Source organism: Saccopteryx leptura, chromosome 9 (genome assembly GCF_036850995.1).
Source record: "Saccopteryx leptura isolate mSacLep1 chromosome 9, mSacLep1_pri_phased_curated, whole genome shotgun sequence".
Classification (NCBI taxonomy): domain Eukaryota; kingdom Metazoa; phylum Chordata; class Mammalia; order Chiroptera; family Emballonuridae; genus Saccopteryx; species Saccopteryx leptura.
In genome coordinates this window covers 22,605,319-22,630,466 of record NC_089511.1, presented here as the reverse complement: position 1 = coordinate 22,630,466, position 25,148 = coordinate 22,605,319, and the positions used below count along the sequence as shown (strand labels likewise).

The 25,148-nt window shown below is 39.8% G+C and overlaps 2 protein-coding genes across 2 annotated transcripts in view; one reads left to right on the top strand and one right to left on the bottom strand.

The window, feature by feature from the left end:
* LOC136380711 (IST1 homolog) overlaps positions 1-25,148 on the top strand; it is a 450,214-nt gene that overhangs the window by 195,389 nt on the left and 229,677 nt on the right. The window lies entirely within an intron of this gene.
* The window catches only part of PHLPP2 (PH domain and leucine rich repeat protein phosphatase 2), an 80,265-nt gene that overhangs the window by 16,613 nt on the left and 38,504 nt on the right, over positions 1-25,148 (bottom strand). The window contains exons 4-13 of the mRNA XM_066348742.1: positions 21,566-21,756; positions 14,672-14,797; positions 12,832-12,986; positions 10,138-10,284; positions 9,515-9,745; positions 6,750-6,952; positions 4,871-4,931; positions 3,847-3,942; positions 2,436-2,591; positions 1,039-1,239 (exon numbers count right to left, since the gene is read on the bottom strand). Of these exons, the coding sequence (XP_066204839.1) occupies positions 1,039-1,239; positions 2,436-2,591; positions 3,847-3,942; positions 4,871-4,931; positions 6,750-6,952; positions 9,515-9,745; positions 10,138-10,284; positions 12,832-12,986; positions 14,672-14,797; positions 21,566-21,756 (1,567 nt within the window). The remainder of the gene's footprint in view (positions 1-1,038; positions 1,240-2,435; positions 2,592-3,846; positions 3,943-4,870; positions 4,932-6,749; positions 6,953-9,514; positions 9,746-10,137; positions 10,285-12,831; positions 12,987-14,671; positions 14,798-21,565; positions 21,757-25,148) is intronic.

The following is a 25,148-nucleotide window of genomic DNA, read 5'->3' as shown; positions in this document are numbered from 1 at the left end:
ACATGAGTTTTAATATTACTTTCATGGTATAGATGGATTTTTCTACTATCAAATTTAATCAAATATATTTTGGAAGATATTTCTGTACTGATACTTTTTAAAAGTCTGACCACATCAATGTCTTTCTATGTCTTCTTATTGGTGAAGCCCAGCTAACTACTGTTCATTTCTTCTTCCTGGGAGGCCAACCCCACTCCCAGGCTTTGTGCAGTGCAGCTAGCCACCCGTGTATCTTTATTACCCTGAATTATTACACTGCAGTGCAAATGCCTATGTGCCTGTCTGTTTCCCAATCTGACTGTAAGTTCCTGGAGAACACAGACTGACTTCACCACTGCTCCCCTGATACTAACACACAACAGGCACCCCACAGAGACAGCGGACCCTTACAAGGTGGGTTTGAACTGTGCTCATCCACTTATATGCTGACCCTTTTCAATAAATACAGCTGGCCCTTCATCCCCACAGGCTTCCCATCCACAGTTTAGACTAGCTGTGGATGGGAAACAGCATTTTTGCATTTCCAACCATGGTTTCCCAACTGCAGATCAAACATACTATTCTCCATCCAACTTGGCTGAATCCATGCATGCAAAGCGCTGACAGTAGACTCAAAAGTTGTATGTGGATTATCAATTATATGGGGGTCAGCTCCCTCTAACCCTCATGTTGTTCAAGGGTCAACTGTATGTAATAAATCAATGGACTCAACAGTATTTTATAAAATAGTGCTGACAAGAGAAAAGAAAAAACTGTCTCCAGAATTTTTTTTATTTCATAAGCCTGTACTTTTGTAGGTTTAAAAATTTTTAGACCATTCATTACTAGATAACTACAACTAAGAATTAACCGCAATTTCTCTCATTATTGACACTTAACAACTGGGCACAAACAGTTTCTGATTCAATGCGTATATTCACAGCATCAGTAAGTCACTTGACATAAAGTAAGAAAACCCAGCAGATAGCTGCAATGTAATCTGACAAATGCGGAATCCCTCTTACTTGTCTGAAATGACCGAAGTTTGCATTAGTTTACCTCGCGGGAAAAGTCTGTAGCTGGTTGTTTGCAAGATGCAAGATCCGCAGGTGCGGGTGCCCCACCAGGACAGGCACACACTGATCGGTCAGGAGGTTGCTGGTCAGGTAGAGCAGCTGCAGGGCACTCAGGCTCTCCTCCCCAGCACAAGCAGATGGCAGAGACTCCAGGCTATTTGCGGATGCATTCAAGTATCTGAGGCTGACAGAACACACGCCAGTCAGCCTTTTCTTCGTGGCTACTAGTTGCCAAATTATACTTAAAATATATATATGATATGATGTGATTAATATAATATAATATAATATAAATATATATAAACACTTTTGAATTTCCAAAGGGTTTATTTTTTGGAAATTCTAACAAAGTGTATTGAGATATAGAAGATGTCAGACAAAGAACTATACACACTTATAGCCTAAACGCTTTTTGCATGTTTCCTGCAGCCCAGAGATTTTCAACCTCTTCCATCTCATGGCACACATAAATTAATCCCTAAAATTTTGTAGCACAACAAAACATGTATTTTTTTGCTGATCTGACAAAAAAAATAGGTATAATTTTGATTTACACCAGACAGCTTTTGCTGTATTGTTCTCATTTTTTTTTCTTGACAATCTAAGGGAAAAGAGGTCAGTGACTCTGACTAAATAGTCAAGTATTGCATGTTTTAAAAATTCTTGAGGCACACCAGTTGAAAAGTGCTGCTGTAGCCTTATGTTAAATTACTACTGATTAACTAACTCTGTTTTCTCCATTTTTAAACTGAAGACAATACAGCCTTCTCCATATTGCACAAGGCTATAATTAAAAACTAATTTCCACTGAATGGAGATAAAATAAACCTAATTATGGGTGTTAAAATAAGAAGACATATCATCTATTGTTAATTTACAATGAGAAAGCAAACAGCACCTTCTGAAACAATGTTACCTTTAAATGCAGTTTTCAAAGTAGGTAGTAAAAAAGTGCAGCATATAGAGAATGAATGAGAGCTTCATGAAGCTAGAAGCAAAAGCTAAACTTTAGTGCCATGTCCTTTTCTCCTAGTGCGAAAGCTGAAACTTCCAAGGACACTGTAATTTCTGTTAAAGGTCATACCTGTATTCCTTTTCTGAGATGAAAGCCTGAGCCCCCCCCCGCCCCCCCCCCGTCTGAAGCTGTTTACACCAAAACTTCTTAAGTATTTGATGGTTATTTCAACGTTTGAGGAGAAGATTACTGCTTCATAAAACACCGTCATATTTTATTTCATAGCAAGAGCAAATGTCTCCACCCACAGCTGGACTATGAGGTAAACACTATAAATCTAGTTCCAAAGGTCACGCCAATGACAAGTCAGTGCAGTGTGTTTAGCCACTGATTCTGCTCTTCTGAATAAAATCTACGCTACTTACTTTAAGGCCTTGGAGAAGAGGGTATCCGGCAGCCTGGTGAGCAGGTTATGTTGAATGTCCAACACCTCAAGAGGGATGTGCTCCACTAGCACTGGGAGGCTCTGCACGTGATTGTGTCCCACCATCAGTTTTCTAAGACTCAAGCTACTGAGAATTCTGCAGGTGGGGTGGGGTGGGGAGGTGGGAACAGTACAAAGAAAAAACTTACTTAAATCTTTCTTTCTGAGTCTGCCCTTGGCTAATTAAGTGAAATCAGTAAATGAACAGAAACAGACTCTTCTTGAGTCAAGAAAGCAGCCATTGCCTTCTCTTTACCCACCACCCACCAGGAAGTCATTACGGTCATTCTGGGAAAAGGTGAATTAACGAAAGCAAGCAGCACAGAAAGAGCTAAATAAACAATTTCTAGAATAAACTGATTTGAGATTTTAAGTATAGACAGCACTAAAAATTCACTGAATCTATTAATATAATTAACTATAAGAAGTTAATAACAAAATTTATTATAACAAAACCACTATTCAGTGCTTAAAATGTGCTAGGCCACTTAACTCTGAAGTTCAGATGGGTTAGTAACTGATTTGCCAAAGATCTCACATTGAGCATAATAAATGGCACAGTCAGGATTAGAACCAAGATCTGACTCCAAAGGTTGGGTTCATACCTACTATGCTACAAAGCCTCTAGTTTAATTTTAAAGACTCCACTAGGTGATAACCACATATTTTACACCTCATGAAAATGATATATTCAAAATATCAGTTACCTCCTTTCCCAAGTACAGAAATCCTACCATCTTATAAAGATCAACTCAAATATGCATCCTCCCTGAAGCACTCTCTAATTATTCAAAGTTCTGTATTTCTAAAACCTGTTATTTATAGAGTACAGTGATGAAAAGGGAAGGGAAGAATAACCACATTCAAATGCCAGCTCTCATCACTTCCTAGTTAAGTGTGACCTTGGGCAAGTTGCCTGGCCACCTCAAGCCTTAGTTGCCCTCTGTAAGATGAGGATAACACTGCCTATACAATAAGGCTGTAAAAGGACTAAGTAAGGTAATAAAAGTGAAGTTCTTAGAACATTGCCCAACTTACAACAACTCATCCAATAAAAATGATCTATTCTTAGTATCACATCACTAACCTATGCCAGCAATTCTTGTTATGTTTTATCAGTTATCTGTGCACAAGTCCCCTCACCTACCTGCTCACTGAGTTCCTTGCATCACCCACTACTGTATCCCTCACAGCACTCCACACGGCCCTGCACTGAGCAGGTCCTCAATATTTACTGAATAAGTGGAAGTACCTATGCAAGGTAACCCAAATCTAGGAAAATAATTAAATACATGCATACAAAGATATAGATTAATATACACATACATAATACATACATTACACACACTTACCTCATAGGAACTTCTGTCAGAAGATTATAGCTCACATCTAGTATTTCTATCTTCTTTGCTTCACAGGCCCAGTCAGGGACACACTCCAACAGGTTTCTATAAAAAATAAATAAATACAAGTCATTATGTACGATGACGAGTGGAACTGATTTCATCAGTCTGTAATATATCTGTTAACTGGCCCATGAGCCCCTTACGGGCAGAAGCATGCTATCCCAAGGCATTCTTGGTCCATTAGGAATATAGTAGATGCTCAATGAATGATGTTGATAGAAAGGTGAACAGAGACAAGTACCCAAACGTGTAATACTGGATCGATTTTGCTAGGAAGATATGACAAAAAGAAATGCAGAGAAGGGTATCTAGAACAATAGCTTAATAATAATGATAATAAAGTAATAACATAAAGAATACTGCTATAACTAATATTTCTTAAGAGACTGTTTTATTGCAGGCACTATGCTATATATTTGGCATTTATTATCTCAATTAATCTTTGCAACAACCCTGCCCATATAGGACTCTGCTCACTGCCTTGCCCTGTGCACCCACTTCCAGCACTCTCTACCTGGCACTTAGGATACCTCCCTGCGACTGCTATTTGTCTCTCTCTGATACTGTCAAACTCAACCACTAAATGCTGAATGCCTAATGTGTTAAAAATGAAATAAAATAAACCTCATTTATATTTAGTTTTGACCACAAAATAAACTAAGATATAAAAAATAAGAATTATCTGATTCCAATTGGCCAGAAGGAAATCAGTGCATGATTCACCTCACCCCATGCCCACAGACTATAAGAACGAGTAATTCACAGGCACATTTCTGTTTCTGAACGACCTTTCCCTTAACTAGACAAGATGGACATTTAACTTACTCCACTCATCCTTTTATCCTTCTCCAGGTTATCCAAATACTTCAATATATTTAGATTTCTTGTACCTCAAAACTACCAAATTATCCAAATACATCTCTTAAATATTAGGAATCAAACAAGCACCACCCTCATGAGACACACTCACCTGGAAAGTTCTAGAGAAGTGAGAAGACTGGGTACAGGGTAGACATTCACTGCTGTCAGCCCTAATCAAAAAACAAATAGGTGTTAGTCACATTCTCTCAGAAGAAAGTGATGGAGATTAAAAAGAGAAAAGTGGCCTAGTGAAATCATCAGGAAGGAAACTGATGTCACCATGGACAAAACCCACCGGGTAACTCACATTACTGCTTGATCTCAATTTGACCAAACACAACAACGAATGAAGGATCTGTGTACTGCACTGGCTACACACTGGATCAGGCAATTGTGAAATGTTAACAGTAACTACTTAGTTTTTCTAAAAAAACATGATAATTGGATTTTTACTGGCAATAGTTTAACTTTCAACTAAAGCAAAACATAAATATAGAAAAGAACAACAATCTTAAGTGTATAGATCAATCAATTTTTACAAATGGAACAAACTAGTGTAACCAGTGCCCAGATCAATGAGAAACAGGACATTGCTAGCTCTGCTGAAGCTTCCCGCATCTACCCCTCCAGTCCCCGCCTGGCTCCATCCCAAATCCCTGTACCACAGACTACTTTTGCTTCACGTAAGTATACACATACAGTATGTGAAGTCTCATCTGGCTTCGTTCCCTCCACACTGCACTTGTGAGATCTGTTCTTCTTACTGCATATGGTTGTAGTTCATTCTCACCGTGGTATCAAGCTTCTCGAGTTAATATACCATAATTTATTTATCCATTTAGAGTTAGGACATGTAAGTCTTTTCTAGTTGGGGTTACCAAGAATAGTGCTTCTATAAACATTTTTTCCTTGTCTTTTGTGGACTAATAAAAGCTAGGAGAGGTAATGTTGAGTACGAGGGGGTATTTATGTCCAGCTTTAGTGGATAGTACTGAACAGTTTTCCAAAGTGGCTGTACCAATTCACATTCCCAACAGCTGACACTGGTATTTTCAGCCTTTTTCATTCTAGTCCTGGTAGGTGTGTAATGATGTCACACAGGGGTTTTAATGTGCACATCCCTGGTGTGCCTAGTAAAGCTGAGTGCCTTTTCCTATAAGAACTAATCATCTGCATAACTTTTGTGAAGCTGAATTCTTTACTCTTTTTTTTTTTTTTTCATTTTTCTGAAGCTGGAAACAGGGAGAGACAGTCAGACAGACTCCCACATGCGCCCGACCGGGATCCACCCGGCACGCCCACCATGGGGCAACGCTCTGCCCACCGGGGGGCGATGCTCTGCCCATCCTGGGCGTCGCCATGTTGCGACCAGAGCCACTCTAGCGCCTGAGGCAGAGGCCACAGAGCCATCCCCAGCGCCCGGGCGATCTTTGCTCCAATGGAGCCTTGGCTGCGGGGGGGGGGGGGGGGGGGGGGGGACAGAGAGGAAAGCGCGGCAGAAGGGTGGAGAAGCAAATGGGTGCTTCTCCTGTGTGCCCTGGCCGGGAATCGAACCCAGGTCCTCCGCACGCTAGGCCGACGCTCTACCGCTGAGCCAACCGGCCAGGGCAATTCTTTACTCTTGAAGTGTCAAAACTGCAAGTGTTGATATGAATTCTTCCAGGTTGTTGAATTTCAAGATTCTGTAAACAGAGTAGCTAACTTCAAACAAACCCCATTCCCATAGTACTGTCACAGAATCTTGGTTACTAAGGACTATATCTGTCAATGATGTCTTTCCCAATTGGGCCATTCATTCAGATTCTTAAGATACATTAAGAATGGGAAATGGGCCTGATAAAAAATATTTCCACAGCAAAGACCATGGTCTCAGTGAACCTCAAATTTGACTTTGCAGAGTGGCTAAGGTCACCACAGATGCTACTGTTCATAGAAAGCTCTGGTGAGAGCTATAGGAGAAAAAACAGGAGGCTGGACAGAGAACTCACTGTTCGAACTGGCGTAGAGAGTCCGAAGGGAGAAGCCACTGAGTGTCAGCTCTCTCAAATGGTTCCGCTCACAATGCAGCTGCTCCAAGCTACATAGGGAGCTAAGATCTAAGTCAGTCAGTTGGTTGTCCCGCAAATCCATGTGAGTGATGTATTTATTTCCCTCCAGATTTTCAATAACCATAGTTTTCAAATGGTTCATCCTTAATATTCAGAAATAAGGAAATCATTAGAAATAAAATCTACTAAATGTACTCATCAAAAGAAAAATAGATGTCTGATCCCTTTCTCTCTTTCCTAAACAATTTAAGAATTTCACTATTTGCCTCATTTTGCAAGGTACTAAGTAAATAACCAGATGGCTGTACCTTCAGTTCTTTGTTTTAGACCAGGGGTCGGGAACCTATGGCTCGCGAGCCAGATGTGGCTCTTTTGATGGCTGCATCTGGCTCGCAGACAAATCTTTAATAAAAAAAATAATGTTAAAAATATAAAACATTCTCATGTATTACAATCCATTCATTTCCTACTGCTCATGTTCATGGTTGCGGGTGGCTGGAGCCAATCACAGCTGTCCTCCAGGACAACACCAAATTTTTATTGGAAAACACATAACATACATGGGTCGTTGTATGGCTCTCACAGAATTACATGTTAAAATATGTGGTGTTCATGGCTCTCTCAGCCAAAAAGGTTCCCGACCCCTGTTTTAGACTAAGACAATCTAGTTTGGCAAATACATAATAAATTAAACAAAAAGAAAAGAGTAAGGTACCATACCCACAAAGTTAGTTAAAAACTTCCATACAAATACCTAATATAGTTAGGTAGGGACGAAGAAGAAGGACGAAGGAAGAAGAAACTGAACATAATGCTCTGGGTTAGTGAGCGGCAGCAGGCATGGAGCCCCATGACCGCAGCAAGAGGCAGCAGCCATGCCTCCTGCTGCTCTGCCCACTCTCCCCAGTGCCATGATTACATTACATTAATTATTGGAAAGGAAAATAATCAGTATCTATAATGGAATAGTTGAAGGGCAAATTACAGAAAATGGTTTCTTGGTACCTTTCTATACCAATATATGACAAAGCACACAAGCCTGTTTTTATTTCCTTGTATTTCAATATATTTTTCTGTTACTATGTCTCTAACAAGGATATCAGTGGCTCAGTGTAAATTAGTGGTTTTCAACTGCTGGTCCACCAGAAATTTTGTGCCGGTTCATGAAAGAATTAACCATCCTGATGTTGTATGAAGATCATAAACCCAGTGATTACAGACTCTGTAATCTTCATACAACATCAGGGTGGTTAACTCTTCCAGGGACCGGTACCAGTCTGTGGACCAGAGGTTGAAAAATATTAGTGTAAATGACAGAACATCTAGTATGTGTCTTCTACCAACTCCTTTAGGAAAAGATAACAAAAAATAAAAACTCCTAAAAATTATTAGTAAAACCTTTAACATTTTAATTATAATAGAATGGATGTCAAGAAGAAATTCAATGATTCAACAGAAAAATGGTCAAGTTTGTAGAAAAATACAAACTACCAATCAATAAGCAATAATATATTTAACCTCACTCATATACACTAATTAAAACAAAGAACTACCATTTCTACCTAATGCACTGACAATAAGGAAAAAGAATGCTAAAATCCAACATTGATAAGGTTATAAGAAAATGAGAATTCTCATAAAATGTTGCTTGGAGGATAAGTTAGAACAACTTGTTTCAAAGGCAATTTGAAGTCTCTATCATGTGGTACATACACCTTTACCTCATTCATAATCTCTCTGCTATTGGTTGAAAAATGAAGCTTTTATTACATACAGCTTTCAAAATATAGCTTTAAAAGCCTAATGTGGGTTTTTTTGTATTTTTCTGAAGTTGGAAACGGGGAGGCAGACAGACTCCCGCATGCGCCCCACCGGGATCCACCCGGCACGCCCACCAGGGGGCGATGCTCAGCCCATCCGGGGTGTTGCTCTGTTGCAATCAGAGCCATTCTAGCACCTGAGGTGTAAGCCATGGAGCCATCCTTAGCACCAGGGCAAACTTTGCTCCAATGGAGCCTTGGCTGTGGGAGGGGAAGAGAGAGATAGAGAGGAAGGAGAGGGGGAGGGGTGGAGAAGCAGATGGGCGCTTCTCCTGTGTGCCCTGGCGGGAATCAAACCCGGGACTCCTGCACGCCAGGCCGACACTCTACCACTGAGCAAACCAGCCAGGGCAAAAGCCTAATGTTTTAAAGAAGTCTTTATAAAGAGAAAACCTCAAGTCTGTTAGAGGTCTATCTAAAGAAGATACAGTAGGCCCTGGCCGGTTGGCTCAGCGGTAGAGCGTCGGCCTGGCATGCAGGGGACCCGGGTTCGATTCCCGGCCAGGGCACATAGGAGAAGCGCCCATTTGCTTCTCCACCCCCCCCCTCCTTCCTCTCTGTCTCTCTCTTCCCCTCCCGCAGCCAAGGCTCCATTGGAGCAAAGATGGCCCGGGCGCTGGGGATGGCTCCTTGGCCTCTGCCCCAGGCGCTAGGGTGGCTCTGGTCGCGGCAGAGCGACGCCCCGGAGGGGCAGAGCATCGCCCCCTGGTGGGCAGAGCGTCGTCCCTGGTGGGCGTGCCGGGTGGATCCCGGTCAGGCGCATGCAGGAGTCTGTCTGACTGTCTCTCCCCATTTCCAGCTTCAGAAAAAAAATAAATAAATAATAAAAATAAAAATAAAATAAAAAAAAAGAAATAAAGAAGATACGGTAACAAACAACCTTACCTTAAATCTACGTGTTTGATGTGACTCATCCTGTTCAGCACCCCAAGGTTTAGGACTTCCAGTCGATTTCCTGCCATACCCACTTTATCTAACATAGTGAGTTTCTCATAAACCTCTGGAATTTGACTAAAGTTGTTGAAGGAAATTCCCAGGGATGAAAGCTGTTGCAGATTTCCCAATTCTTCAGGCAAAGTAGTTAGGAAGTTGCCATCAAGGCAGAGAGTTTGAAGACTGTGGGAAGAAAACAAAACAAGTCCACTTTATGAAAGGTTGTAATTGGAATGGACAGAACTAGAATTATGGATTCTGACTAATGTCACTAATTTATTATGACTCCAATAAATGAGAAAATGTCCTAGGTCTATCTACAGAAACTTAGTAAAATGGCTTATATATAACTGACAGTGATGGCCCCTCCAACATCACAAATAGTCAGAGTCTCTGCTGTTGAAACTGAGGACCAGCCACTGCTGTCGGCAAGTAACTGCTGCTGACTGGAATCCTCATAACTACAGGACTTATTTCACTGTGAGAGCTCATGGTACACCTTCGTCCCAAATGCCATGACAAGTAACCTGTTCTGCAAGGAAAATGAAGACTCCAGGAAAAGTCAAGCTACTTACTTTAGGAGATCACCAATCTGACTTGGCAGGTCGTGAAATCCATTACAGGAGAGATTTAGCTCAGTCAGTGTAGAAATCTCACATAACAATACAGGAAACAACCCAAGTTTATTATGGGACAAGTTCAGGCCCTTCAGCTGAGAAAATCTAAAAAGCAGAGGTGGCACAAGTTATATATATTATATATATATATATATATATATATATATATGCATACATATATATATACATATACATACATATATATTATATATACATAACATAGTATACACACTATTGAGTGAAAACACAATCTATTTTAAATGTTTTATCATAGACTTTGTTCAACAAATATTTGCTGAGCACTTGCTATGTGCCAAACATTGTGCACAGCACAGATCCTAAGACAACCAATGCTCAGTCCAGGTTGCCAAGGAAACCAGTCTTATCCTCAAAAGGGCAGAATATCTTGAAGTAAAGCTCATGTTGCTATAATTATTTAGCATCAACTCATACTGATATGCTTGAAATCTTTTCCTTTATTAAATTTCTACATGCAATGTAACATACAAAAACCTTGAACCAATTAATCAACTCCTGGACAAAGGAATAGCTAACAACCATGCAGATCAAATCCCATTTTAAGCAACTTTTTTCATATTGAAATTATATTGGCTCAAATGTTACTTGAAATGAATGGGCCACTTATATCTAGCTTAAGATATGTGTGTAATACGAAGTTTTATTGTAGTGTAATCTGATATGAAACATGAAATAGTAATTACCTGTGCTTCTATTTTGTTAGTACAAGTATCTATACTGTCTTAGCCAGAGACAGCATCAACCAAAATCGGATCCATGGGAATCACTCCGGTAATTCTACTTTTGAGTATTAGACTTCATTATTATGCTAGTGCAAGATGGTAAAACTGAGGTAGTATTCTCCACAATGAAACTCTATATCACCTGTGTCTAGATTTGAATCCTTGGTACCTCCCTCTAATGCTCCTCTTCCAAATTTTCAACTCTTGATTTCTAATTGTTCTGACACTGAATACTAATTGTGGCCTTGGTACCTTAACTTCCAAATTCCTAACCTAGTCCTCAAATTAGATTAACCCTATTTTCATAGCAACTCAGAAGGAAATGTGAGAAATCCAATTCCTTAAAATTATAGCTTATTTGTATTTTTTATATATCAATGTTATTAAAACAATTATTTCATTACTAAATATAGGCTTATACTTGAAAAACTTTATAAAACATGAGATAAAAATCAAAGAGCCTTCTGAGATTTATTCTAGAAATACTAGTCATTAAGAAAGTGTAGCCTGATCAGGCAGTGGTGCAGTGGATGGAGCGTCGGACTGGGATGTGGAGGACCCAGGTTCGAGACCTTGAGGTCGCCAGCTTGAGCACAGGCTCATCTGGTTTGAGCAAAGCTCACCAGCTTGGACTGAAGGTCGCTGGCTTGAGCAAGTTCCTAGGTCTGCTATAGCCCCACGGTCAAGGCACATATGAGAAAGCAATCAATGAACAATTAATGTGTTGCAACAAAAAAAACTAATGATTGATACTTCTCATCTCTCTCCATTCTGGTCTGTCTGTCCCTATCTATCCCTCTCTCTGACTCTCTGTCTCTGTAAAAATATATATATATAAATAAAGTGTATAAAATGTCATTTCCCTGTGTATTATCTTTTTAATTACCGTGTAATTTAATTACTTTAATTTCCAATTTCTCCCCCTCCCCACAAGAAGCCCAGATAATTACTTATACATATATTCACTGCCAACCACTTTTAAAGAGATGAAGGAGGTGACATGAGTGGAGACTGAGAATGGAAAATATATTCTAACAAAGGAGATGGAAAAAATATGGGTCATAGGATAGTCCCTTAGGAGTGAAATGTTTCCTTTATTAGGAGAAAGACGTTTCACAGCTAAGAAAAGGCTAGAGAGTTGGCAGAAGCACTAACAAAGGAAAGATAAAAGTTTTAACCTGGAAGCAGAATTCTTGAAATTAGGCCTGTTCATTTATGTTTGATACTTTTGATTCAAAAACTTCCATAAACTGAATCTCTCAATTTACCCTGGCTACACAGATCATATATCACTGTCAATAATATATAGAAAAATAAATCAGCTCAATGGCAGCTCAATGTGGCCTCGATAACAGAAATTTTGCATCCAAAAATTATAGAGGGGGAAGAAAAATCATGTAAATAAAAAATGTTATTTCTTCTTCAAAACTGAGGGGAAATTTTTGGAAAAAAAAACTGCCTGACCAGGCGGTGGCGCAGTGGATAGAGCCTCGGACTGGGATGCGGAAGGACCCAGGTTCAAGACCCCGAGGTCGCCAGCTTGAGCGCAGGCTCATCTGGTTTGAGCAAAAAGCTCACCAGCTTGGACCCAAAGTCACTGGCTCCAGCAAGGGGTTTCTCGGTCTGCTGAAGGCCCACGGTCAAGGCACATATGAGAAAGCAATCAATGAACAACTAAGTGTCGCAAAGCACAACGAAAAACTAATGATTGATGCTTCTCATCTCTCTCTGTTCCTGTCTGTCTGTCCCTGTTTATCCCTCTCTCTGACTCTCTCTCTGTTAAAAAAAAAAAATGTGATAGCAAGCATGCTCACTTCTAAGTATAAACTACTAAGATATGGATTATGGTTCATTTTTAACAAGGCAGTATGGAAACCTATTCTCCACATACTTGTACAGAGTGTCAAGGCCCCCTGGTCGTTCTAATTGCATGAAGTTGTGCCGCAAGTTGAGGTAGGTGATATCTTGGCTGTAGAAGAGATGCTCAGGGACCTCCTCCAGGCTGTAGCACGAGAGATCCACAGTGCTGATCCGCTGGGACACCACCTGCACAAGGTCAGAGAGAACCCCGAGCTAGCACCGAACGCTCTCGCCCGCACAGGCAGGAGTGGCAGGGACACAAGGCATGGACTACAGAGGGGAAAAGGTAATGCGTTCCAATTATTCAGTTATAAAAACCAGTTAATTTTTACTTTTCCTAAAACCATAAGCTACTAGGAAAACCTAAAGGTATGTTGTAAAGTGTCTATAAGCAAAAGATAAAAAAATATATAAATCATAAAGATGGAAAGATAACATTTCATACAAGAATTTAACATTATGATTATTTAAAATAACTACAGAACTTTGGGAGGCAGTGTGATGTCAAAAGACATGGGCTTTTGTTGCCACATGGGCTGTGCTGCTTCACTAGTACAGTTTCTTCAACTGCTGTGAGGATAAAATGAAATAACCAAGCACACAGCACACTGCTTAGCATGCAAAAGGTGCTCAAAAAATATTAACTTCTCATGACAGAAGAATGAAATAGTTACTTAAAACTGAAACTAGTTTTATTCCAAGCAGATTTTATTACACAATTTAAGTATAGAAAAATTCAATAAAACCAAACCAAGGTTTATATTTATATAATAGTGTGCTACGAAAACATAGGTTCTGAAAAATATGTCTTAAAAAAAACCCAAACAAGATATCACTGGAAAAGTCATTCACGTTTTGATAACAGGTCATTATACTGAAAATCCTTTATGCAGCAGCTACTTAGCTCCACAAAGAAAAATGGGCTAAAATTCTGCAAAGATAGCTAGGAGAACAAGAGAATTTGAAAACTGCAATACAACTTTAGAGTGCTTCACTGTTACAAACTAAAATAGCAGAATTTGTGCTGAAAAGTTAATTACCCTAAGCATACAGGAATAATGGTTTGTGGCAGAATCACAAGCCATGTCTCATCAGTAAGTTCAAATCTGAAGTGATTCATCAAAGCTGTATTAAATATATACAGACCAAGAAAACTAGGCTACCAATTAAAGAATGATTCCATCTATCACCAATTACTATGGTCCAGGGAAGGTCATTTGAATCTCATTCCTTCAAGGCCCTACCCTCCAAACAGAAATGGGACAAAGGTAAATGCACCTGAAAACACTTTTGAAAGTGTCCTGTACCTAGCAAATAAAATAAGGGCCCTGGCCAGTTGGCTCAGTGGTAGAATGTTGGCCCTGCATTTGGATGTCCCAGGTTCAATTCTGGTCAGGGCACACAGGAGAAGTGCCCATCTGCTTCTCCATCTTTCCCCCTCTCCTTTCTCTCTATCTCTCTCTTCCCCTCCCACAGCCAAGGCTCCATTGGAGCAAAGTTGGCCCTGGTGCTGAAGGTGGCTCCTTGGCCTTCGCCTCAGGCACTAGAATGGCTCCAGTTGCAATGGAGCAATGCCCCGGATGGGCAGAGCATCGCCCCCCTAGTGGGTATGCTGGGTGGATCCCAGTTAAGCACATGCGGGAGTCAGTCTCTGTCTCCCCACTTCTCACTTCAGAAAAATACAAAAATAAACAAAATAAGTTAAGGATGTGGTGGAATTCCTTGGTTTTGTTCATTATACACTCAGAAAGGCCTAGAATAAAATGTATAAGAATTATAATTCACTATCTTGGGAGTAAGTTTAGTTTCAAAGTATTATACATTTCTATTAGGCTTCTACATTCTTATCTCCACATCCTGACGTTTATCACCTTGGATGCTTGCCGTTGCCATCTCTGGTACTCAGCCAAAGTCTCAAAGCTGATATGATAGGTCTGAGCCTGCGCTCCAGCTGAGCTGAATGCAAGGGAGTACTGCCGTCGTTTCACTTCTTCTACCTGAAGAACAGTAGGAAAGACAACCAGAACCAATTTTAAAAATCCTAGCCTGACCAGGTGTTGGCACAGTGGACAGAGCATCAACCTGGGGCCCTGAGGATTCATGTTCAAAACCCCGAGGTCACTGGCTTGAGCATGGGCTCATTCAGCTTGAGCACAGGCTCATCAACTTGAGCACAGGGTGTCTGGATTGAGAGTGGAATCATAGACACGACCCTATGGTTGCTTGCTTGAACCCAAGGTCGCAGGCTTGAGCAAGGGGTCACTGGCTTGGCTGGAACCCCACAGTCAAGGCACGTATGAGAAGCAATCAACAAACAACTAAGGTGCTGCAACTACGAGTTCATGTTTCTCATCTCTCCCCTTTCCTCTCTGTCTCTGTCTCTCTCTCTCTCTAAAAAATAATATATATATATGTAATATATTTTTTTAAAATCCTAATCAAAAAGCAAAGAACAATAACAAGACAATAACCCTATTTTTAAAAACAGGCAAAGAATCTGAGTAGACATTTCTCCAAAAAAGATATAGGATAATGGCCAATCAACACATGAAATGGTGTTCAATGTCATCAGTTATTAAATACAAATCAAAACCATTAAGACAGCTAATATAAAAAACACAGATTATAGGTGTTGGATAACAAGTATAGCAATAATGTGGCGAAATTAGAAGCCTCAGGCCCTGCTGGTGAGAATGTAAAATGGTACACTCACTTTGGAAAACAGTCTGGCCGTTCCTCAAAAGACTAAATAAACAGTCAGCATGTAACCTCGCAATTCCATGCCTAAGGACAGACCCAAGAGAACTGAAAACCACATACATCCATACAATAACATATACATATATTCCAGCAGCATTCTTCATAAAACTGGAAACAACCTAAATGTCCATTAATAGGTAAAAGTATAAAAATGCGGTACATCCACACAGTGAAATATTATTCAGCCATAAACAAGAAGAAAATATTGATATATACTATAACATATATAAACCTTACAAACATTATGATAAAAGAAACCAGTCACAAAGAACAATATATTTTATGTGATCCCGTGAATATGAAATGCCCCAAACCACCAAATCTGTAGGGACAGAAAGTAGATTGTAGGTGACTGGGGCTGAGGAAAGAATGGGGAAATACTATACGATGGCTAAGGAGTCTGGGGTTTCTTTTCAGGGTCATGAATATGTTCTAAAACTGTGGTAATGGTTACACAGCTCTGTAATATATCAAGAGCCACTAAATTGTACACTTTAAATGAGTGAACTGGATGGTATGTTAATTATATCCCAATAAAACCATTTAGGAAAAGCAAAAGAATACTTACTACTTAACAAGGATGTTGAAAGAGTAGGACTTATAGGACATAATTATAAGTAAATTTATTTATTATTCTTTAAGTCAACAAATAGTCTCAATTTGATAATTAAATATTTGTTGAATGAATCCATTCTTCTGTTCTGGGTGTTAAGGACAAAACGGGGAAAAACAGCAAGGCCTCTGCTCTCAATGGTGTTTATGTTTGAGGGGGACAAACACTCTCACACCAAAGCTGTGACATGATATTGCATGACATGATGCAATATATAAAAAAAATAAAGCTGGGTAAGGCCTTGGAGGGGAACAGGGTGGGTGGTCCGAATGATGAATAGGGAAGTCAAGGAAGGACTCACTGAGGAGATAACATGTGAATGAACACCCAAAGGGGATCAAGGAGCAAGGCTCCTGAGGTAGAAGCACCAACAGCAAGTCCAGTCTGTGATACAGGAATCTGCACTGCTTCAGAACAGGAGTCTCCAGGGTCACGTGATAAGAGGCAAAGATTTCACTTCAAAGGTTAGACTTTCTCCCAACACTCAGGCAGACTGGAGGTGGCTGCCTCCCTGCAAAGGGTGCCCTCATGCTTTATGGACTCCCCTCCTCCCTTACTTGGCTAGATGCCAATTCTGACTCCCTCCAGGATTGAAGAAAAGAGGGTGGAAGGACAGGGAAGATATAAGCCCAAAGGTTCTTACTAGACTAACAGTCACAACCTGACTTCATGCTCTCTGGGCCTAGCAAATTTTAAAGGGGATTTAATAGCAGATTTCAATGGGTCCTTCCAAGGGTTCCCCCAGCCCCCTGGTCGGCAAACTGTGGCTCATGAGCCACATGCAGCAATTTGGCCCCTTGAGTGTGGCTCTTCCACAAAATACCACGTGCGGGCACTACCGCGATAAGGAATGTACCTACCTATATAGTTTAAATTTAAAAAATTTGGCTCTCAAAAGAAATTTCAATTGTTGTACTGTTGATATTTGGCTCTGTTGACTAATGAGTTTGCTGACCACTGCCCCAGCCCAATCCAACCAAATCATAGCTTCTCACACATCTCTTGACCTGGCTAATGAATGCTATTCCAGCAACTGACCACCCCTTCCTCAGATGCACAGGAATCTGGTAGTCGAGTTACAGCCTGTCCTCTAGTGAAGCCTGTTTTCCCCTACAAGTGGCCCTATTGGACATGTTCTAAGAGAATCCACCCACTCAGCCAATGGCTTTCACTCTCTTTCAACCCATCTGAGTCACAAACTAACAAACTCAAGCAGTACACAATGATCTCAATGCATGAGCTAGGCTCTTTGCTCTATCATCCAAGTAGCAAGGTAGCCTATCTCTTGTCCTCAAGACTTCCTAGTCAGAAGACAGGACACCAGTCCGTTATGTCCCCCTTACTGCAGATGACCTGATTCAAAGTCCTGTCAAAACTTCTTTCACCATGCTTGAGGAAAGAGGGAGAAACCTCCCCATTCCCATTTGGGATGATGGCAGAGATTCACAGCAACAGCTTTCTTCAAAGAAATTCTCCAAATCCAACAACCCAACCTATATAGCTTTGATGAGGATGAAGTGTTTTTATAGTTATGGAACCAGTTACATCTTTGTCTGAAATCTTGCTTTGGTATACCATAGCTATTAAATCTTGGTGAGTCAGCTGGAAACTTCCAAGTTATACTCATAAATCATTAGGTTTCTGGTACAAAGGAAAGATGAAGTCAAGTAGCAGAAATACAAAAACACTTTAAGCAAGAAAGAATCATATTAAAAAGATGTAATAAAATTAAGTAATATTTATTACTTTCAATTATGATACTTACATGAACATTTTTCTTAGTAATAGATCACTGCAATTGAATGAGTACCAAAATAAAGAATTTTACTGAAAGGAAGAATAGATGTTTTAAAATAATCTTTCCTTTTAAATATTTATTATAGGATGTTGACAGAAAATATAGTCATATATATGTCCAATACTGAGAAAGGTTTGTAAATCTCCCACTAGACAGTAATTTGTCAACTTCTCTGGGTAATTACATTAATTTTTGAATTATATATGTTGAGACTACATTATATTGAATAAAATATGTGCAACTTTAGAATTATTAAATACTCATGGTGAAATGCTGCTTTCATCAATTTGTAGTGAGCCTCATTATCCCTATTAATGATTTTTGCATTAGTCTTTTGGTAACTTTTATTGAGTCATAGCTTACATAAAATTTGTGGATTTGCAAAAAAAAAAATTCACTTATTTAAGTGAACAATTTGATAAGTTTTTAGAAATGAATATAGTTGTGTAATTCCATCACCCCCAAATTTCCCTCCGCCGCTTTGCAGTCAATCCCCTTCCTTGCATACCCTGACACCCAGTGATGTTTCCCACCACTTCAGTTTCCTTGTCTTTTTCAGAATCTCATATAAATGAAACCATACAACAGAAAGACTTTTGTACCTGGCCTCTTTCACTTAGATCAGTGCTTCTGAGATTCATTCTTGTTCTTAATCTGTATCAGCAGTCTGTTCCTTTTTTATTCCTCAGTAGTATTTCATTGTATAGATATATATATATAAAATCTGTTTATCAATTCACAATATTAAGTTTACCAACATATTTTTCATCAATGTCTATATTTATTGTTTCTTATATCTCATACCTTCCCTTTGATTCACTTTCCTTTGTTGTTCTATTTTATCTTTTACTCTTTTTGGCAGGGTGTTGTTTTATACAAGTACACCGTTCAGTAGTTCTTTCAGTGAGAATGTCAGCTCATTAGTCCTTGTCTGAAAATGTCCTATTTTGCCTTAACTCTTAAAAGATAACTCAGCTGGCTATAAAACATAGGTTGACATTTATTTTCTTTCAGCAATTTTGTAGTCTTCCAGCACATATTGTTGATGAAAAGAAGACTGCTGTCAGCCTGTCGATTCTTTGTGGGTAATCTTTTTCTCTCTGGAAGCTTTTATTATTTGCTCTTTGTCCTTAGTGTTCTGCAATGTGCCTAAGTGTAGATTTATTTTTATTTATCATACTTAGTACCCAGTGTACTTTCGATCTGAAAGTCGTTTATCTTTACTTCTAGAAAAATTTCAACCATTATTTCCTCAGCTATTGCTTCTTCATTCTTTTCCATTCTCTTCTCTGGAACCCCTACTAATGTATACCAGAACCTCCCCTTAAGGGCTCTTTTATATTGTTAACTGTGAAATTCTTCAGTACATCACTTAATTATATCAATCCGGAAAACAGTGGCTTAAAAAAAATAGTCCATAACTGGTACAGCAGGTCCATAATGCCAGAGACCCAAGGGCCTTCTACTTTCCAAATGACCACACTCAGCATATGCTTGCCATGCCAATCACCGTATGACTGCTCCACCTCTAACCCTGGGAGGCTGTGTTAGAGGGCAAAGGAGGGCAGAGTCAAGCCCTACCCTAAAGTCTCACCTGGAAACTTCTGTTTATATCTATTAGGTTGCAACCACTAGTTGCAAGGGAGGTTGGGGAGATACAATTTTTTATCTTGGTCATATTGCCACCCTAAACAAAATTCTCTTCTATTAGTGAGGGAAGAGAGAGAATGGCAAGAATTACTTGAATGGAAGGTTAATTTCTTTCTTTATCTTTCCTTTCCTGTCTCATGCTTCCTCTCCACCAACCCCCAACACTGCCCTCAGTCACTTTCTCCCTTTGGAGAAATTTAACTTACCGTATTTCCCCATGTATAAGACCTCCCATGTATAAGATGCACCTTAATTTTGGGGCTCGAAATTTGAAAAAATGTATTACATAAAGTTATTGAATTCAAGTTGTATTCATCATAAAATTCATACAACTCCTTACCACTGTCAAAACACCCATCCGTTAGCTTGTCCTCATCTGTGTCTGATGACGAATCAGTGTCTTCAACAATGAGCGCAAAAACAAGCGGGAGAAAGTGGGAAATGCAAGTAAAAAAGTCTACAACCACGGTATAAGACGCACCCAGTTTTTAGACCCCAAATTTTTCAGGGGGAAATGTGTCTTATACATGGGGGAAAATGGTACTTTCTTTGCTCAGTCCTTCAGCCCCAAGACCAGAACCAGATCTCAAATTGGTAGTGGTGGGTTCCTGCTCCATGGTTGATACTGTAATTACAAACATTCATTCATTAAGCCAGTTGGGGCTTGTTCATTTCCTGATCACAGGCAATATAATTAGGTGCTCTCACTTCTCTGGACCATGACTAGAAATAAGCCTTGGTTCTAGTAAGTGATTAACAGGAAGTTTTGGTTTTGAGCTTTTTAGTTGCTAATTTTATTTTTCCCAGCTTTCTTTCAGGAGTGAAGAGCACCACTCATCTTCTGGCTTCAAGCAATAAGATGGCAGCAGGTCCCTCATCATAATCAGAGCTCTTTAAGAACCAAATACTGCCTGACCAGGCGGTGGCACAGTGGATAGAGCGTCGGACTGGGATGTAAAGGACCCAGGTTCGAGACCCTGAGGTCGCCAGCTTGAGCGCAGGCTCATCTGGTTTGAGCAAAGCTCACCAGCTTGGACCCAAGGTTGCTGGCTTGAGCAAGGGGTTACTCAGTCTGCTGAAGGCCCACGGTCAAGGCATATATGAGAAAGCAATAATGAACAACTAAGGTGTCGCAACAAAAAACTAATAATTGATGCTTCTCATCTCTCTCAGTTCCTGTCTGTCCCTATCTATCCCTCTCTGACTCTGTCTCTGTAAAAAAAAAAAAAAAAAGAAAGGAAAAAAAAGACCCAAATACTTACATGAGCTGAACTTCTGGACAGCCACAACCTTTCAGACCTAGATCCCAGCAGGCCCTCAGACCACTTACATTTCTATTTTATATTTCTAAGCCCAGCTAAGTTTTTATACATTTATCTTTTTATTATATGCATTTTATCTACACTGCTATGTATCTGGATCAGAATTGAAGTTTCCAGTCATTTTGTCTAGATGTTCTCTTAAATTCAGATTTCCTATGATGGGGCACTCTCTGGTACAGATGCAAGAAATGACATGTCTCCATGGCTGCTGGATGGGGGCTTATGACCACCCCAGAGTCTGAGTTTTAGTCCAATGTGGGAAAAGGAGAAACTGAATAATGGTACCTACTTCTAATTTGTTAGCACCTTCTGTCTACTCTTGGTGTTTCCAGTGCCTACCAGTGGAGAGAGAAGTATCTTCAAAAGAAAGATTCTGCAAGAGAACATGGGGCATGTATACGGCCCTCCAAGAAAGGCTATGATGCAAATAAACTTGTTTCATGTTTAAATTAGCCTGAGTCAGTTTCTTTCATTTAAACCTAAGAACTCTAAAAGATAGATTTTGTGATGTAATATTAATAATGCTTATATAGTCTTCTTTTAAAAGATTGTTAAAAGCATATAAGCATATATAACATTTTTATAAATTGAGAGAAGAATAATTCATCTTTGTGAGTCTTACCTTTCCCCCAACCAGAGGCAAAATGTGCATCTTTCCAGTTTGACAATCCTTCACTGAGGAAACGATGAGGCAGGTGCCACAGAGAACAACTAGGCGTTCAGCCCACTTATGCAGCTGGGTCTTCCCCTTGCGTACATTATAGATGCCAGAGAGAAGGATTCGATCCAGATGATCCATCTGGCATGGCTTTTCTGAAAAAGAAAACAGTACTTCAGAAGCCACAATTTAAGTAGGGTAAGAACACTAAAAGGGAAAAATAAAGTATTATGTGTCAACATTCAGCAACCTTGTTTATAGATGTAAACAACCAAGCAATATTAAGTATTACAAAATAAGATCTCAGTCCTAAAACATTATCCGTCACTGAAGTTATATAATGGGAGTATGTACTGTGAATTTTGGTTTAGAAAGCAAGATTTTGGATCTGACTGTTAATTCTTCTTCTAGAAGTCATATCTCCATGTACACAGAGAAAGGCAATATGGCAGAGTGGTTAAGATCATGGACTTGGGATCCAAGCATTCAAACCTGAGTTTGAATGAATCCTAGTTCAGCCACTTTCTTTATTTCCTTGAGCTATTTAATCTCATTGAGCTTGATTTTCCTAAATTATACAGTGTGGATCTTAATAATACTATCTACCTTCAGGGGGTTCTTTAAAAATTAAGATAATGCCTGACCAGCGGTGCTACAGTGGATAGAGCATCAACCTCGGATACTGAGAGCCCAGGTTCAAAACCCCTAGTCGCTGGCATGAGTGCAGGCTCATCTGGCTTGAGTGCAGGCTCACCAGCTTGAACATGGGTTGCTGGTTTGAGTGTGGGATCATCAACATGGTTGCAGGCTTAAACCCAAAGGTCAATGAATTGAACCCAAGGTTGCTGGCTAGAGCCCTCTGTCTCAGCTGGAGCCCTCCGTCAAAGCACATATAAGAAAGCAATCAGTGAACAACTAAAGTGATGCAACTACGAGTTGATGCTTCTCATCTCTCTCCCTCTCTCTCCCTTCCTCTCTCGCTAAAAATAAAATAAAAATTAAGACAATGAATATAAAAAACAAAGCATAGTTTTAGGTATAAAAAAAGCATGGACTAAATGACAGCTGCTATTGTTGTGATCAGTCTATTCTAGAAGGATGAAATGAAAAACTATGGGAGTACTCAAGCTCTGTACACAATCAAATCATTCTGCTCGTGGGGAAAAGCTTATGGCTAATATTTCAATCAACTAGCCCAATCACAGTTGCAGGAGTTAAGAGTGCATTCCACAGTTTCTCCTTTGTTTAGCATCATCCTTCCTATTAGAATTCTTTATATGCCTGAGATATAATGAACACAATTATAAAAGAGCACATTATGACAGAACAAATGTTCTTGGTTAAAGCACTACTAAAAACAAACAAGTAAAACTTGACACAGAAATGAACAGGAGTAGTAATGCCTGATCGGTAGTGGTACAGTGGGTAGAGCATCAACCTGGGATGTTGAGGACCCAGATTTGAAACCCCAAGGTTGCCAGCATGAGGGCAGGGTCGCTGGCTTGAGTGTGGGAATCACTGACATGATCCTATGGTTACTGGCTTGAACAAGAGATCACTGACTCAGCCTGAGCCCTCAGGTCAAGGCACATATGAGAAGCAATCAATGGACAATTAAAATAACACAACTATGGGTTGATGCTTCTCATCTCTCTCCCTTCCTGTCTCTCTTTCTTGAAGAAAAAAAAATTGAACAGAAGCTGCAAAAGCATGAGGTGGTACAAACAGCAATAAACCAAGTGTTGAGAAAACTGGGCTGTACTCAATATGATTACATAATTGATTATTGCATAACTGAACTCTGGGCATTACTTTGCCCTTGTACTTATATGTTTCCATATATAATATGAGGAAGCTGGCCAGATTACTTCAAAGCTTTTAAACTTTGTACGTAAACACTAGATATATGGAAGAGTCATTTCTCCTTCTATTCTAGGCCAGTCCTTTCATCGTATTCTAAATTCCACCTTCATCAGGAGTTTGGTTTTTCTCTTCTCACTCTTCCAAATCTACCTTCCTTATTGTTTCTACCAAAGCTACAAAATCACTCAAGTTTTCTCCTATTCCCTCTCAGGCTCAACTGCAGAATCCCTTTATTTCAGTGATTCTCCAATTTCTACATGTCCAAGAATTATGTGACTTAGTTTAAAAGGCAGAATGTCAAGACCTACCCACAAAAAGTCTAATCCACAGGGTCTGGGACGGAACATACAAATATGTATTTGTAACAAGGTGATCTGAATGAAGATGGCCCACAAACCATATTTTGAGAAATTCTCTAAGTTCACCCTTCCAAGACACTTTTCTTCTCATTGGGCTCCTATATTAACTCTCTATCACCTCACCTCCTAGCTACTCAATGCACTTCAATAGCTTCCAGCACTACAGTGCACAGCTCACCTGTTGACACTGGCTCTCAACTTTGTATCTCCTGCCCCAATCTTCCCTTAGTTCTGATCTCATATATCCAACTTCCCACTAGACATGTCACACAGCTGTCCCCATTCACCTCAAATTTATAGACTCAAACCAGTATCAGGCTGGAAAGAAAGAAATAAAAACTATCTCTATTCACAAATTATATGATCCTGCATACAGAGAATCTTAAGTAAGCCACAAAAAAGACTATTTTATCTAATAAATGAGTTCACCAAGATTGTAGAAGACAAGGTTTTGGTTAAAATCAATGGTATTTTGCTCTAGCTGGGCAGCTCAGTGGATAAAGCACTGACTCAGCACGCCAGAGGTCATAGGTTCAACCCATGGTCAGGGCACACATGAGAAGAAATCAAGGAGTAAATAACTAAGTAAAAATGGCGAGCTGACGGTCCTCTCTCCTCTCCTTTCCTGTCTCTCTCTCCCCTACCACCTGTTTCCCCTCTTGTTTCCTCTCTCTCAAATCAATGGAAAATTTATTTTTAAAAAAATCAATGATATTTCTATATACTACAAATAACTCAAAAGACAAATAAAGCCTGACCAGGCGGTGGCGCAACGGATAGAGTGTCGGACTGGGATGCAGAGGACCCAGGTTCGAGACCCCGAGGTCGCCAGCTTGAGCGCGAGCTCACCTGGTTTGAGCAAAAAGCTCACCAGCTTGGACCCAAGGTCACTGGCTCGAGCAAGGGGCTACTCGGTCTGCTGAAGGCCCGCGGTCAAGGCATATATGAGAAAGCAATCAATGAACAACTAAAGTATTGCAATGTGCAACGAAAAACTAATGATTGATGCTTCTCATCTCTCCGTTCCTGTCTGTCCCTGTCTAACCCTCTCTCTGACTCTCTCTGTCTCTGTTAAAAAAAAAAAAAAGACAAAGAAATTAACTGTGTTTATAATAGCATTAAATAGAATAAAATGACAGTGCAAAATTTTTACACTGAAAACTACAAAATAGTGTTGCAAGAAACTAAAGACCTAAATAAATGGAAAGACATCCAGTGTTCATGGCTTGTAAGACAATATTGTTAAGGTGGTAAAACTTCCTAAATTGATTCAATGTAATCCCTATGAAAATTCCAGTTGCCCTTATGGCAGAAATTGACATATC